This window comes from Pezoporus wallicus, unplaced genomic scaffold (assembly GCF_028554395.1).
Source record: "Pezoporus wallicus isolate ANWC-B61680 ecotype Strahan unplaced genomic scaffold, APGP_CSIRO_Pwel_v1 contig_4710, whole genome shotgun sequence".
In the NCBI taxonomy this organism is placed as follows: domain Eukaryota; kingdom Metazoa; phylum Chordata; class Aves; order Psittaciformes; family Psittacidae; genus Pezoporus; species Pezoporus wallicus.
This window is the reverse complement of record NW_026640647.1, coordinates 132,329-147,544: the sequence shown is the minus strand read 5'-3', so window position 1 is coordinate 147,544 and position 15,216 is coordinate 132,329. Positions and strand designations below refer to the sequence as shown.

Here is a 15,216-nt window from a genome sequence, read left to right as displayed (position 1 = left end):
TCCCACAGATTTATGTTAAACCCCGCATGAACAGTTAGGAAGACTAATGTATTTTGGCACTTAAAACTGTTATTTTAAAATAGTTTTTTTGGGTTCACTACCCCCTTCTGCCCTATGACATCGGGAAGATGCAAAACCTGCAATTAGTTGACATGGATATTTGTTGCCTAACTGTTGAAATTGTGGTTATATTAAGAATCTGAACTGAAAATGGATTACAAATATATATATAGCCTTGAACTAAATTTCCTTTACCTCTTCTCAAAATACCACTGTCTGAATGGCAGCAATTACTCCACAATTAAGAAGCAGTAGCAAATAGTTTATGCAAATCCAACATTCACCATACGTGTAAAAGACACGAGAGCATTCAGATGTTAAGAATTACTGACTATTGAACAAATACTTTTTAGCTTGATTATATTTATCTCATTATTCCTCTTTGATTCTGTGAGGAAGATCTTTTGCTTACTACGTAACCCCTTCCAAAATACCGGACCAAACAAAGGAACAGAAAACCCATCAATGGGATGACTTAATGCGCTGAAAAGGTGGGAATTCTCATGCTGTGCCAGATGAAAAGCCTACAGTAGTGCTTATAGCCTGCTACATGAAGTTTATATAGAAATGGGTAACACACTTGAGAAATGTACACATTCTTGGGAGGGTTGATACAACTTGAAAAATAATAATTAAAAGCAAGAAATGAAGGGGGAAAATGAGCATGTTAAGGAAAGAGAGGTGCGATTCCAAGGCAGCGGTATGAAGAATGAGTCACCGAAAACAAACTATCTCCTCATTCACCATCTGAAAAGGTGTTTATCATATGCGGTATTAGCATCTATCACAGTATTTCTATCACCCTCAGTTTTAAGGTTTTGGTGCGAAAGGATTAAAAAAATTAAATCGCACATTAGCTACAGTCTGTATTTTGGCATACCATGTAATTGGGATGTCACCCATGCCTTGTAGTAAGAAATGGTATTTTAGAAGAATTTTTCATAGAATCATAGTACGGTTAGGGTTGGAAAGAACCTCATCTAGTTCCAACCCACAATTGCTTTCATTATAATACTTTTTAAAAACAGAAAACAATAAAAACATTAAAAATCTTTAAAACAGTACTTAATTACTAGTTTAGCACAATAAACATAGAAGTCTCTCACCTTTGTTTTTGGATCTAGAATTTTTACACCATAGATTGAGATTTGTAATTCAACTTTGGGTGTCTTCTGGCCTTCAGATTTCTTGATATGTCTTGCAAACTATAACATGAAAAACAGAACAGCAACCACATTAATACTACGTTTTCTTTATGTTGGGATTTATTTTAATTTTAACTACTTCTCATTTCTTCTGAACTCCTTCCACCTGATACTGTTTCTTCCTTCCTTCAGAAAGCTCTTACAAACAACATCAACCATTCCCAAAGTCATAGGCACAGAACAGCATTTCTGACTGCACACTAACAAATATTCCTGTAATTCAGGAAGAAAATTAAAATTACTTAGCTGATTCTCTTGAAACTTTTATCTGGTGTTTATGCACTTAATTTAAGCTTTTGCTTGAGACTTCTAGGAGAACAGGAGAAACATTAACACCTTCAGACAGTTTGCCAACTGTGTGGTTGTTGAGCAGTGAACACTTTTATGCTTTCCACATCCCACTGTTTCTACACTCACTTCTGTGCACATGCATACAGGGTACTTCCCATATGGAACTTCCCATATTCTCTAAGGAAATCAGTTCTTTTAAACAGGTGAAACTGCTGCAGCTGTCAACACCTAAGAAATATTTGATTTCTTCTACCATATTCTCAAGATTTATTTCATAACAGTTCACTACACAGCTAGACACATGAGTGGGTCAGGTTATGTGTTCTATTCAACTCATTTTCCATCCTTTTGTATCTCCTCTTCTAGTAGCTCGAGTTGACCTGTCTTTCTCTTGGGAACACTGCATCTAAAGTAAGCAGAATACCTAACATTTGCTACTGCATAACAGTTAAGTGTCATGAATTTGGGGAACTTTCTTACCAGAGATACAGAATCGTTCTGTATTTTGCTCTGTTACCAGCCCTTTTCTTCAAAAGTCTCTGACACCCTAGAATGCTATTTTTAAAAGCATGAATAAGGATGATGGTTCACTGATGGCCAGAGGAGTTGGGGTCTCTGCTTAACAGCTGTATGTTTGAACACACTGTCCTCAAACTTGCTCCTACTCAAGTATAATTGAGCACATATTTCACTATCAGTACAAGTTAAATATATAAAGAGCCAGTGAATACAATGACTTTTAGTGGCATAAAGAGTCTGGGACATCAGCAAGGGTGTTCATGTATTTTTAAGAAAGAATACCGAATTACCTGATTGTGATTATCAAGTATTGGACTGCAGCCAACTGATACCTCCCCCATAAATGCCTAAACCCCTCATTTTAATTGATTATTCAAGTGGTAACTGAGGGTTTGGGGTTTTGCTCTGTCATTATTTCTATGCCAGTATAGTACTTGGGAAGTCTTTCCATGAACTCAATTGCTTTACAGAATATGACTGACTCCATCTGTTTTATTTCATTTTGCTTGTAGGCAGCTCTATTCATGGCAAATTATTAAGTGGTTTTACAAACCACCGTAAAAGCACGCAATTAACCTGCTTTTCCCTTCCTCCCAATTTTACTCCTCATTTTGAAAGCACACTTCTTGAAAATTTTAGTAACTAAACATTAATTTATAACTAATCCCATTAACTTCATATAGTAACATAACCTATCTAGTTTACTACTGATTAATGTATCACGTGAGCTGATACAGTTTGACAGGCTTCACAAGTTAGTTAAAACAGAAACCAAACAAACCAACCCAAACAAAGCAGCCCACCTAAACCACTCCATGCCATTCTCAAAACCAACTTAAATCTAAATACCCGTATTACATTTCAACAGCTAGAACACTACAGTCATTAGCCAGACATGACAACTCACTAGTGAAAAAACAACCAGTCAAAAGTCAAGCAAATCTAACATAACTTGTAGTTTTTCTAATGTTTTTCTACATACCTTCTAGTTTTGCCTCACTTCAGTATCATATGAATACAGCTCTTGAATCCTCTTCCTTTCCTATTTATCTTGAAGAATATTTCTCACATATTCAGCGTATACTTTTAATACAGTTTAATGGCTATTCTGATCCCTTTATTTTAATTGAGGAGGGTCATCTTACAAGCATCTTTTTATAATAAAAAAAATAGTTATAGAAAATAAAATTTAAAAAAGTTTATCACTTGTTTACAGGCATTATGGCCAACAACTTCTCTTGACCTTCTAAGACAATTCAAATTTGCTACAGAAAAAAATATAATTTTTCTTTAATAAAAATTACTAATTAAAAATCCCTCAAAATGTGACTTAAATATTATACCAGCAGTTTAACCTGTTTTATTCTTAACTCTCCACTTTAAAAAATAGGAAAATAATAAGCCAATCAATGTTTCATTAGCACAGATATTTTTTCCAAGATTAATATAAAACTAAAATTGTCTCCAAGATAATTTTTGTATGTTTTTTCAATACCCCCACTCTGTCAACTTTCTTTTCTGATTTGTAATTTGATTAAGTCCTTTTACCGGATAAAACTTTGAGGATTTATATAGTCCTTTCTCATAGTACAACAGGGATCTTTGCTTGTCTTTCTTTGCTATGCATTAAATGGAATGACCACAAAAACCACAGATCACCTGGACAGTTTGGGCATCTCAATTTCCAATGTACTTTAGAGTGTACAAAAACATGACTATACAACAGATAACCCTGGGGCAATCTCAGTTTGAAACAGCCTTGTAAGCTGAATGAACTCTGGCTTTTTTTACAGTGCCCCTTTAAAACCAGAAGCTCACAAATATTTCTGTGCAGTAACAGAGGAGGCATAAGTAATACTGATTTTACTGAGTTAAAGACATAGTATATGTTTAGAATAATGCTTGGTTTTCCAACTGTAATCATCTTCTCAGAGTCCCCAACAGCTCCATGAGAACTTTTAAAAGTAGGTCTGAATAAACTGCATGAGTTTTAGAACAGCTGGCCAAAGCTTGCTCCAAGTAGCCAAGAAGTCTTACAAGTGAGGAAGTTCCAGAAGATATTCCTGTGCCAATACTAAAAAAAAGGGTAAACAAAATAGCCCTATCACATCTCCTTCTCAAAAGGCTTAAATCCAGTTCAAGAACCGGAGAATTCAAGTGAGATGTAATTAATGGTGATCACTATGGGTTTTACAAAAAATGCAGCTTGTCAAAATAGGCAAAGCAGTTGTCTGAGTTTTGAATGCTGTTATATTTGGGAAATGAAGCAATACAAAGAAAATATTAGTTAACTTAGCTACATTAGCCTCCACATGCAGTTATAAACAGGAAATTGTCACTGGGAAGATATGTTTCTAATGTATTCCAGCAGGGTTTATTTCTTAAGCATGACATTACTGAACAATGACCAGAAGGAAAATAATTACGGATAAAATCTGCAGGCAGAAAAAACTAGAGGAAAAATAAGGAGAAAAGTAACTCATGAACTGAAATCTAAACCATTACAGAGGAAGCTTGCAGATCATGAAGGCTGATGAAGGGGCAAATAACAGAGAAAATACCTTACCAGCCAGACCACCACAAATTGCCTGTATTGCAAACAAACCACCTCTGTTGCAATATCAATTTTGCAAATTATACATATGGGAACAAACTTGTTTTCTTGGAAAACCACCCTGTGAAGATGAAAATTAAAGTCTTGATGTCATGGTAGGCTTTCTGCTAACTGTGGACCTGTTCATGAAACTACAGTTGGGAAGATTAATGCAATCCTTGGATATTTCAAAACCATCCTCAAGAAGATAAAAATGGCTGCACTGAATTGGCTGCTTGTGAGAACTGACTCAGACTCTGTGTTCTGAGGTTTTTAAATGCAGAAGGATTGCAATTGACAAATTGGAGAAAAACTACAGGATATTTACAAAGTGTTAGCAGAGGACTGGAAGCCCACTTTATAAGAAACTCCATCAAATCAAAACCAAGCTAATGGAGAAAGAAAAACACAGAAGAATCTCTTCAACAGAGGCATCTAGAGAGACAAATGAACTTTTTAATCAAAGGTTTACTAGGATACAGTAACTGAAAAGTACACCTAGATAGATTTAGAAAATTGGATGCAGTTACTTTTCATGCTTTTCCTGCCCACTCCCTCTTCTGTGTAATAACACAGAACACAGAGATACTGATCAGTAATTTCTTTTATATCTGCCTTTCTCATGACAATGCCAAGTTTGGCTACCTCCCAGACTTGTGCAGGGTATGAACAGCAAATCCTAAACTTAGTCAGGTATCAGCCAATTTGCTTCCTTTTTCTTCTATTTTTTCTACTACTTCTACCTGAACAGAATGTGAGGGACCTCTGGACAGAGGAGATAGAGGAGATGTACATGCATTTTCTTCCCCTTTCAGCACACATTTGAAACAAAGTAATATTTGTAGCTTACACAGTAACAAGATTATTTAAGAGGGTAAAAATCTCTATCCTCCCATTGGCATCAAAATGGACAAGGATATAAAATTATAATGAATCACAACATGGCTTGGGAAGAGATACGATGTGCCAAATTCTTAAGCTGTTAGTTTATACATATATTGCTCTCAGGCAAGACACTCAGATTTGTCCCAATAATCATGTGAGCAGCTCTGTGGGATGGGATAGCTTTTATTTAATTAACATCGTATTTCTCTTGAATATTTTAGGGAAAGCAACAAATACAAATAAAGCTTTTTGCTATTGGTTAACTTAGCTTATTTTTTTTTTCTAATAATAAAAGAAAAAACTTGAATATTCCCTGTCTTTTACTACAGTAGCAGGGAAAATTGCATACTTAAGACTCTTACTAAAATTGTATTTGAAATGCTTGTGCATTAAGTCTTTGCAAACCACGATCAGAGGATTAATCAATGAAAATAATATGAAGAAAAAAAAAAAATCACACTTTAAAAACAGCCAAGGGCTTTAGTTAAAGAAATAATGGCTAAACAAATTATAACAAAATCTATTTAAGAGATGCCAAGCTAAACTATTTGTTTCTATCTTAATATTTTACACCTCACTGCACAATTCAAGAGTTTATAAAAAAAAAATTGAAACATCAAAAGCAGATGTTTCTGTGATTTGAGTGTTAATCTTCAGCCCAGGGAACAGGGTGTCCATGACTCATTTTACACAGGCTTCCAGGGAGACGACAGACATTGCATTTCACATGGACGTTTGAGGGCAACACAGTTGTCTAAACTGAGACACAGCTTTATACCTGGCTTTGACAAGATGCTTCCCCTCTTTTCTCGTAACTATATTCATTATAAGGAAAGATCCCTGAAAAACAACAAAAGGCCCTATTTCTTTTGCTGTGACTATGTGTCACCTTTTTGGTCATATTATGGTCTAAACCCTCATGCACATTTTATGTTGGTATAATGAAATTATGACTTCTGGAAAATAGCTGGCAAAAGAGAAGGATGAAGAGGCCACAGATATGCAAACCTGAATCTCTCAGCTGGGTAGGGAGAAAGCTGTTTCAGAAATCCATTTCTGTGGAGCATGCTGTATTTTATTTTCCAAAGACATCTGCTGGATTTGTTTGGGGTTGTGGTTTTTTTTGGCTTTTGGGGGGGGGGGGGCGGGGGGAGGGGTGGTGGGGGGAGTGTTTGTTGTTTTGTTTGGTTGTGTGGGATTTTGGGGATTTCTTGCAGGTTTTGGTGGTTTCTTTTTTATGGTTGGGTGTTTTTGTTTGTGGTTTGTTGGACTGGCCTTTGGTTTTGGTTGCTTTTTTTGAGAGAGGATAAACAGGTTTTCTCTTCAACTCTTCTCATTTGATGTGCTTTGGTCTTCAGGCTGTCCCTGGCTGGTCCTAGACCACACATTCTGCTTTCTCCAGCACTTCGAAAGAGAACAGCCATGGCTGTAAGGCTTGTCTGGAAACATCTTTATCTCAATATTACAAGATTTTCTGTACTCCACCTTCCTCTGTCCTTTCAACAAGTGAAACCCAGCTTTGACACAAAAGGCAGCTCAGAATAATATCCATTATGGACTATTATAGCCACAGAATAATATCCAATGATGGCCTATTAAGGACAGCAGCAGGACAGCATCACAGCCTGCATGGAGGTGCACTCTTCAATTTCTGTATCCTTATCCAAGGGGCTGAATAAGAATATTTCAAGTGGCTTCACAGTGATTAACTCTTTTTACATTATATTTGGTTATCTTTATTTACAGAAAACAGGAAAAAAGGAGACTGATACCCCAAAATTTAGGTGAGTGAGCAGCTGCACGGTACTTGGTTACTGGCTTGGTTTAAACCACGTCATCCCTAACACCCCTCCACACTAGCTTCTTATTAGTGTGCATTTTCTTATATGATGTCCTTTGCATCTGTTATGCTGATCTTTTCACCTTTTTATGCCCCTGGCAACCCCTCGAGCACTTTTTCAGAAGGACCAAATTAATACCTACATTCTGATTTAGCAGTTACATCCTTCATTAATCAAGGAAAGTAAACATTCCACTTTATAAAGTGTGATTTGACAGCATAAGCACATGTGAATAATGTAGGCATGTTCTGATAGTTCTGTCACACCTTGGTACCATTTTCCTTAGTTTTTATTTCACTCTATAAATTAGTCAGAGTAGAAAAAACCTGCTTCTAATGAATTATGAGAACAGTTGGCCTTATCTTAAAAATAAAAATAAAACACTTTAAAACATATGCGTCCAACTGTCTTCTTTCTCCTGCAGCACAGCTCCAAGAAATTTGAAAACAGGAGGGGAAACCCTAACTTGAAAAAAAATACTGGATAACTCTCTAGAAAAATTAATAAAGACGTCCAAAAAATCCCTCTATATTCGAATTGCAACTGACCCAGCAAAACTGTCAAGCGTCAAGAAAACAAAGTAGTAGTATTTCAGATAGAACAAGTACATTGAAGCATCAGGAAGAATTTCCGGCAAGTTATTGTATTTTACTGTAGAACATCAGCTCCACCTGCTGGTACAAGTAAGTCCACAGGATGGATGAAAAGTTCATAGATGTTACAGTTTTTGCATAAACCTACGTTTAGCAAAAGAGTCTCTGTGCTGTAAAAAAGTTAAGAGCTTTTGATTTAAAAGAAGTGAAGAGTTGTGTATCAAATGTCTCCTCTAACAGAGCTTGATGACATGAGGGCTTAAGAAAAATAGTTTTCAGTGACAGTATTTCATGGTCTATAAATCACTGTAAGCACATGACTCCAAAAGGTTATTTGTGCCATTCTGCCCCCCCCCCCATAAAAATAGCTCCAAATATTAAGAAAGTCAGCTGCTTTTCTGCTAGCTATTAACTTTCATTAAAACCAAATTATGATTAACAACGTGATTCAAACCAAATCCATTAAAACAACAAACCAATATAGCATCACAAGTTACACATCTCAAAAACTCCTACTCCAAAAACCACTGTATATGTTTTCTTTTGATATAAGAAATTAGTTTTCAAGCTGTTTTCACTGGTTTCAAATTTTTAGTTCATATTTTCTGAAAAAAGCCACAGATGTGTGGTTCACACATGCGTAAGTACCTCTAGGCTTCTCTTCAAAGAATCCAGATGCGCAACATAAGTCAGTGTTGAAAACAGTATTCAATTAATTGAGGATTGCTTCAGACATAAAACCTCTTTATTACTTTCTGATTTTTTTTTCCAAGATTTTCCAAGTCTTTCCAAAAATTGCCTTTAATTACTTTGTGAGTTTTCCAATAGACCTGTGATTATATAAGATCCCATGTAATACTTGAACTCTAAGCTCCAAACTTCCAAGCTTGATGAAAGTAATGTAATTCTGTCAGCAACAATGCAGACATGTATCTCTCCAAGGAGGCTTATTTAGGGAACATGTAAAATGTTAGAAGAGGTATCTACATACTTCAATGACACAACATGTATATACCAAAAATTTCTACTTTTATGTTTTAGTGCTAGGCTGGCAACTGTTGTCTGCGTGTGCTGTCCCCTCCCTCAAGACAGATAAGCTAGAATAGTTCTGCCTCTTCCTATACTTAACAGAACAGTTACTTGAAATATTTTTTGGTCTTGCTTTCAAAGCAAACTATTTCAAGATACCAAATCATAAAACCCAACCTACCAAAACCCTCCAGTGATCAGCGAGAGCTCAGGGTAGCCTGGAGTTTCCCCAGTTAGACAGACAGAGAGCTGCTGCTTTACTTGGGAGGAGTGTGATAAAACATCATAAAAATAGAACCAAAACTTCTCCATAGCAAGATATTATCTTGACAGATTTCTGCAAGGAATTTACTTTGCTCAGGGTAATAGAACTGTATAAACACAAAATATCTAAACAACAGTCTTCACTCCAGTATCAGCCATAAACTGTATGAAATTCACTCAAAACCATACATTTTGTTTCCACTGGTAGCATGCTGCAATTGTTAAAAAAGGGTCATACTTACATTAGCCTAAAACACTTGAAAACAACTAGGCAATAATGTCTCTGACGAACTGCAGAAGAGTAAATCTTTTTGGCATAAAATGGTCTAAGAATTGACTAAGCGAATCTCAAGGCAGCTGTACTACGTTGGTAGAGCAAAAATAATGGCAAAGAACTTCTGTTTCGATACCTGAGCAAAAATACTAACCAATCTCGTAAAGATGGCTTTTTTAAGGCAAACTTCAGTCCTAAAAGCTGAGCTGTGAATAGTGTTTCATGACTTCTTTCTTCCTTTATTATAGTAACAACACAGAATCAAACTTTTGTGTATTGATTTCCAAATTTTTCTGTCCATTTCCAAGGAACTTCTGTTTAAATGAATAATGAAAAACCCACAAAAACTTATAGAAAGTACAATAATAGGCAGAACAATTTTTACGTCTATTACGCCTAAATAATGCTCCAATGGCTGTAAGCAGCTAAGCATGAAACAATGGAATTCTACATCAATGTGAGCTAGCAGGCAAATGAAATCAGCATTCCCTACCACAACTCATAGCATTTGTAGAGCTTTAAGCATATGAGCTCTTGCTCAAATAGTCAAGTCAAAGCCATGTTACCTGTTAGCAACCCTCAATAAGTCATTTCACTAGGATACTTTTGAGTAGGCTGCTGAGTCCCTCATTGCCCAAAGACACGTAACCAAGAAGAAATTTTAAATGTCTGGTTTTCTCAGCCATCTGTGTACCAGCACATAGATGGTGTTTGTGCACACAGGCCATTTCCAACACAACACAAAGACCTAAAGGACAAGGCAATAATGCCCCTTGGCTTGTTTTAAGCCCTATTATCTCACTACAGCTTTATTTCCAGACATATCACCAATTATCACAGCTGGAGGGGGAACAACATTCATGCCAGTGTCACATACATTCCCATCCAGTCTAACAGTCAGTCTATGTGGATCAGACGTGTTAGTTTAAGGTGAAAAGCAGTCAGGGACAGCCAGTACTCACAGAGCTATCACAGCCCACTTACGGCATGGTCTAACATTCTTACTCCTGTTCTCTGCCATGAACAGCTTACTTTAAGTGGGAGGGTACTCTATGTTTTGCAGCAAGAGGCAACTCACCAAAGTGGGGCTCACAGAAAGCAACATACAGCCCAGAGAAATGCAGGTCAGGCATTACTGATGTCATTAGGAAGAGTTCATTTTCTTAAATTCTCTGGCAAACTGTTCGGAGTGCCATCATGAGAGGTACTCAACAGCCACAAAGTGAGGATGGCAGCTAAAATAAATTGTTGCTACCTAAGTTTGTATTGATGAAGCCCTAAATTTTCCAAAGAACAAGCATTATGTATTAAAGTATATAAACTTTGTATTATAAATAGTTGCATAATTTAGAACTAAGTATTTGTACAGAAGAACACCAAATAACACAAGACATAAGTACCTACACACTGATGAAGAGATTAGTAAAAGCGACTGCTTCTAGCATATACCTAAAACCACAATGTGTCTTATCTCTGAAAACAAGCGAAGAATACATTCCATTTATAGCTTATTAAAAATTCCTTCTTACCTTTAATTTTCTAACAGCATCTCTTACAACTTCAGTGCCTTTGGGCTGCTCCACTTCCGTACTGCCAAGAAACTGAGAAGATTATAATTTGTGAGTAATAAATTATGCCTTGAAAGGCCTAATTAAATCAAGTAATCTTAATTTCCAAATAATATTTTGGGAAGACAACTGTTTAAATACTTGATGAATAACAAATATTCATATAGCTATTTCTAATCAAGAGAATAACAAGAATTAAATTCTAATTGGGCAAATACAAGAATTATCAAAAGCAGCTTTTAAAACACATTTTATCTTGATCCTCTGCAAGTCTATAAATTAGAGATTGTTAAGTACCTTTTCCCACTAGGAAATTACCATTTTGGTAATATAATCTCTTTTAGAGAACAGTGAAACAATGCAAAAAAAAACCCTATGTAAGATACTTTTCATGAATCAACATGAGCCAATGGTTTGGACTATGTTACTAAAACTTTCATACAGTGAGGCAAAACAAATTAAGAAGGCCTGATTTTGCTCTCCAAGCTGCTTGGTAGTTATGTCATAGGTTTAAAGGAACTGGGTTCCAATCTTACACAAAACCAAGGCTCATGCTCAAAGAATTTTTATTAAAGGCCAAATCTTTACCAAGCAAGGTCTTAATGAAAACAAAACATACACCTGTTATTATAGAAAGCACGATACTTCAAAGGACTTTACAATTTATTTGCACGCTGAAATGCCTTTACATTCTTCTATACTGTTTTGCTTTCCTTCTATTGAACGGTTACAAAAAGTATAATAATTCTGCCCAAAATGCATCTATGTAATAATTATTTTGAATTGCCTGGTTTTCATATTGAGGTACAGTTGATTCAAGTCACACCATGTACTTGTACATGCTAAAATATTATTATCAAGAAACAACAACCCCCTCTTTTTTTGTCTAAAGGACACAATTTTCTGTGTAACATGACACACAGAGGTATGTATAATTTTTAAGACTTAGCAGTTTCAAAAGGAACCTAAATTTGCCAAGCTACAGATAACTTTCAACATAGTATCTCTGAAGTTTAAAATCTTATTAAAACTTCAAAACATGTTTACTGTAGTCAATGTCCTCAAGCTTTACTCCTGCGAAGAAACCAATAATTAAGTCCCATTACGTATGTGTTACTGACTCTGAAATATGATGTGCCATCTTGAATACAACAGTGTGTAAATCAAAAGACCACGGACATCTGCTTACTATATTCTCTTTAACAGTTCTCCAGCTAAGAGACCAAGGTTTTGTAGTAACAAAGCAGAAACTTCAATTATTGATTTCACAGAATCATAGAATCCAGAATAGTTAGGGTTGGAAAGGACCTTAAGATCATCTAGTTCCAACCCCCCTGTCATGGGGAGGGACACCTCACATTAAACCATGTCACCCAAGGCTCTGTCCAACCTGGCCTTGAACACTGCCAGGGATGGAGCATTCACAACCTCCCTGGGCAACCTATTCCAGTGCCTCACCACCCTAACAGGAAAGAATTTCCTCCTTGTATCCAACCTAAACTTTCCCTGTTTAAGTTTTAGCCCATTACCCCTTGTCCTATCACTACAGTCCCTAATGAATAGCCCATCCCCAGCATCTCTGTAACCCCCCTTCAGATACTGGAAGGCTGCTATGAGGTCTCCACGCAGCCTTCTCTTTTCCAGGCTGAAGAGCCCCAACTTTCTCAGCCTATCTTCATATGGGAGGTGCTCCAGTCCCCTGATCATCCTCGTGGCCCTCCCCTGGACTTGTTTCAACAGTCCCATGTCCTTTTTATGTTGAGGACACCAGAACTGTACACAGTACTCCAAGTGAGGTCTCATAATGTCTTTCACCTAACATCGCCAATGACTTTAAATAGAGGGTGTGTTCTTCCTTGTGAAAGTGACACACACAGAAAAAGAAGAATAATTCTTTGACATTATGGATACTACACGTGACAGAGACAGAAAGTGCAATGAAAAAAAAGTAACCACAAGTTTAAATGGACAAGAAAGTAGATAATGTCAGATGATGATCTAGGAGGAATGCTGATAATACTAGATATCTGTACACAAGATACCTATACACCACACACCTGGCACAACACAAGAGACAGAGGTAGAACTGCTGTAAAGTTTGTGAGCAGGCCAGGGCACACTATATACAGTACAGGAATCCTTCATAGCCACAGGAACTAAGAGCTGCAAGTGTGGACAAGGCTCAAGGAGGAGAGCACAAGTCACTGCTGCCCATAGTGAAGTGGAAGACAGCTGAGCTACTAACTCGCATTACTGCCTTAGAAAACGTAAGCACCATATTAAGCTTTTGCCACAGCTGTGGAACCTGTAAATGTCACTAATTTTTTAAGAAATGTTCCCAAATCCATTTCTGGTCATGAAGGAGAGGGAGAAGTAAGACATCTTAACTAGAAAGATCAATTGCTGAAAGCACAGGTTTAAATGATTGACAATACCTGAAGAAACATACTAACTGGGTTTGCTCAACAAGTTATACAAGAAACAAACAACCAAGATCTGAGATATGTGGAAGCATCATAGAATTGTATTATAGCATCACAACAAGCATTATATCATTATCTATGGAACATAACTTAACCAGCCAGAATTCCAACAGTCATATGCAATAGGCTGTCTTCCAGATGAGTATCTGTTTTAACATTAAGCATCACTATTAAAATTCTTATTGCTCTTGGCAGTTTTGAACTGGATGTGGAGTTAGAGCTTATGCATAATAAACTGTTCAGCATAGGAAAATGTATTTAATCCAGAATTATGAAGAATATTTGCAGCTTAAGTGTTAATATTAATCAGACTGTGCGGCATGGGTTACATTGCTCGAATCTGATATCTATTTGCATCTCTGTTAACTGCACTTGTTTAGCTTGCTTTCTTTGTTGCTGTTAGTTTTTTTAATTCGGGTAAGCTAAAACTTTAGTTATCACCTGCTTACAGATTTCATCCCCAGCTTTCATAAGCTTTTTCATTTTAATCTTTTTTTTTTTCCTTTGGTAAGAGATTAATAAAGAGAAAAGCAGCAATAAAGAGCAAATAGTCTGAATATTTGTATTAATTAGACTGATGTAATTAGGAGGGAAATATTAACAGAACTTCAAATCAAGACAAGTTATTTTCTAATTACAACAGAATGATGACTATGTAATATATGTTTAACATATACCTAATACATTAACTGAAGGCTTTTTAACTGCTTCCTTTTTCTGCTCTGTGCCTTTTCTGTGTGATTTGTCCTATCCTCATATTTTGCTCAATATTAGGTACCAATTACTATGGCATTAATCGTAATAGTTAAGCTAAGCAAACACATACGTATTTGCAAAGCTGAGACTTCAAACGACAAATGCAATATGACAAAGTCCTCTGTGTTTATATAATCCCTAACACAATGGATTGCACTGCCACCTCTGGGATTTCCAAAGTAACTAACAATTAATTCACCATCCTCATGAAATAGGGAGATGGCCATGTCATTATCCTCTTTACAGCAGATTTTTCTCAACAGACCTTACACAAACACAGAGAATAAATATTTGTTATATCAGGAGCTCAGTACAGGTGTGGCATGAATGGTCTAAATATTCATCATGAAACAGTTTCTGCAACAGCAACTGCAAAGCAAAATCAGTAAATATTAGATTTCCTTTTTCAAGATCAGGCTCATTTAGAAAGCAATGCTGATGCAGAATTCTAGATGGGAACTTGATAAGTCAGTGACTGCTCTGACCACTTCCAGGTTCCCTTCTGCAGCTATGAACCTTCTGCAGACCTGGCTGTTGAGCAGAGCCAAGCTAAGACTACTCCTACACATAGCTGCAGAAGAGCAAACCAGAAAATGACGTAGCAGTTCCCCTCAGATCATTCACTATTAAACCTATATGCAAATTAATAAAAGCATTGCATTTTTAAGTCTTCATTAACATCCAATATGTAATATAGGTGAAAAATGTTTTTATATATGATTGTTACATGTATTTACTGTTTGCAGCTAGTAAAAGAGTTATTCTTGAATGTGGTGTACATAATGCATGATAAGCCAACTCCAACAAAAATGCCACCTTTTAAAATGTTTATATACTGTTGAGTGCTAATGACAA

At 36.3% G+C, this 15,216-nt stretch overlaps 1 protein-coding gene across 6 annotated transcripts in view; it reads right to left on the bottom strand.

Annotated features, from left to right (window-relative positions):
- GULP1 (GULP PTB domain containing engulfment adaptor 1) overlaps positions 1-15,216 on the bottom strand; it is a 154,422-nt gene that overhangs the window by 32,112 nt on the left and 107,094 nt on the right. For 5 of the 6 annotated variants that reach the window (XM_057419762.1, XM_057419758.1, XM_057419757.1 and 2 more), the window contains exons 4-5: positions 11,084-11,155; positions 1,167-1,265 (exon numbers count right to left, since the gene is read on the bottom strand). In XM_057419762.1, coding sequence (XP_057275745.1) covers positions 1,167-1,265; positions 11,084-11,155 — 171 coding nt within the window. The remainder of the gene's footprint in view (positions 1-1,166; positions 1,266-11,083; positions 11,156-15,216) is intronic. The other variant, XM_057419759.1, reaches the window with a different exon arrangement.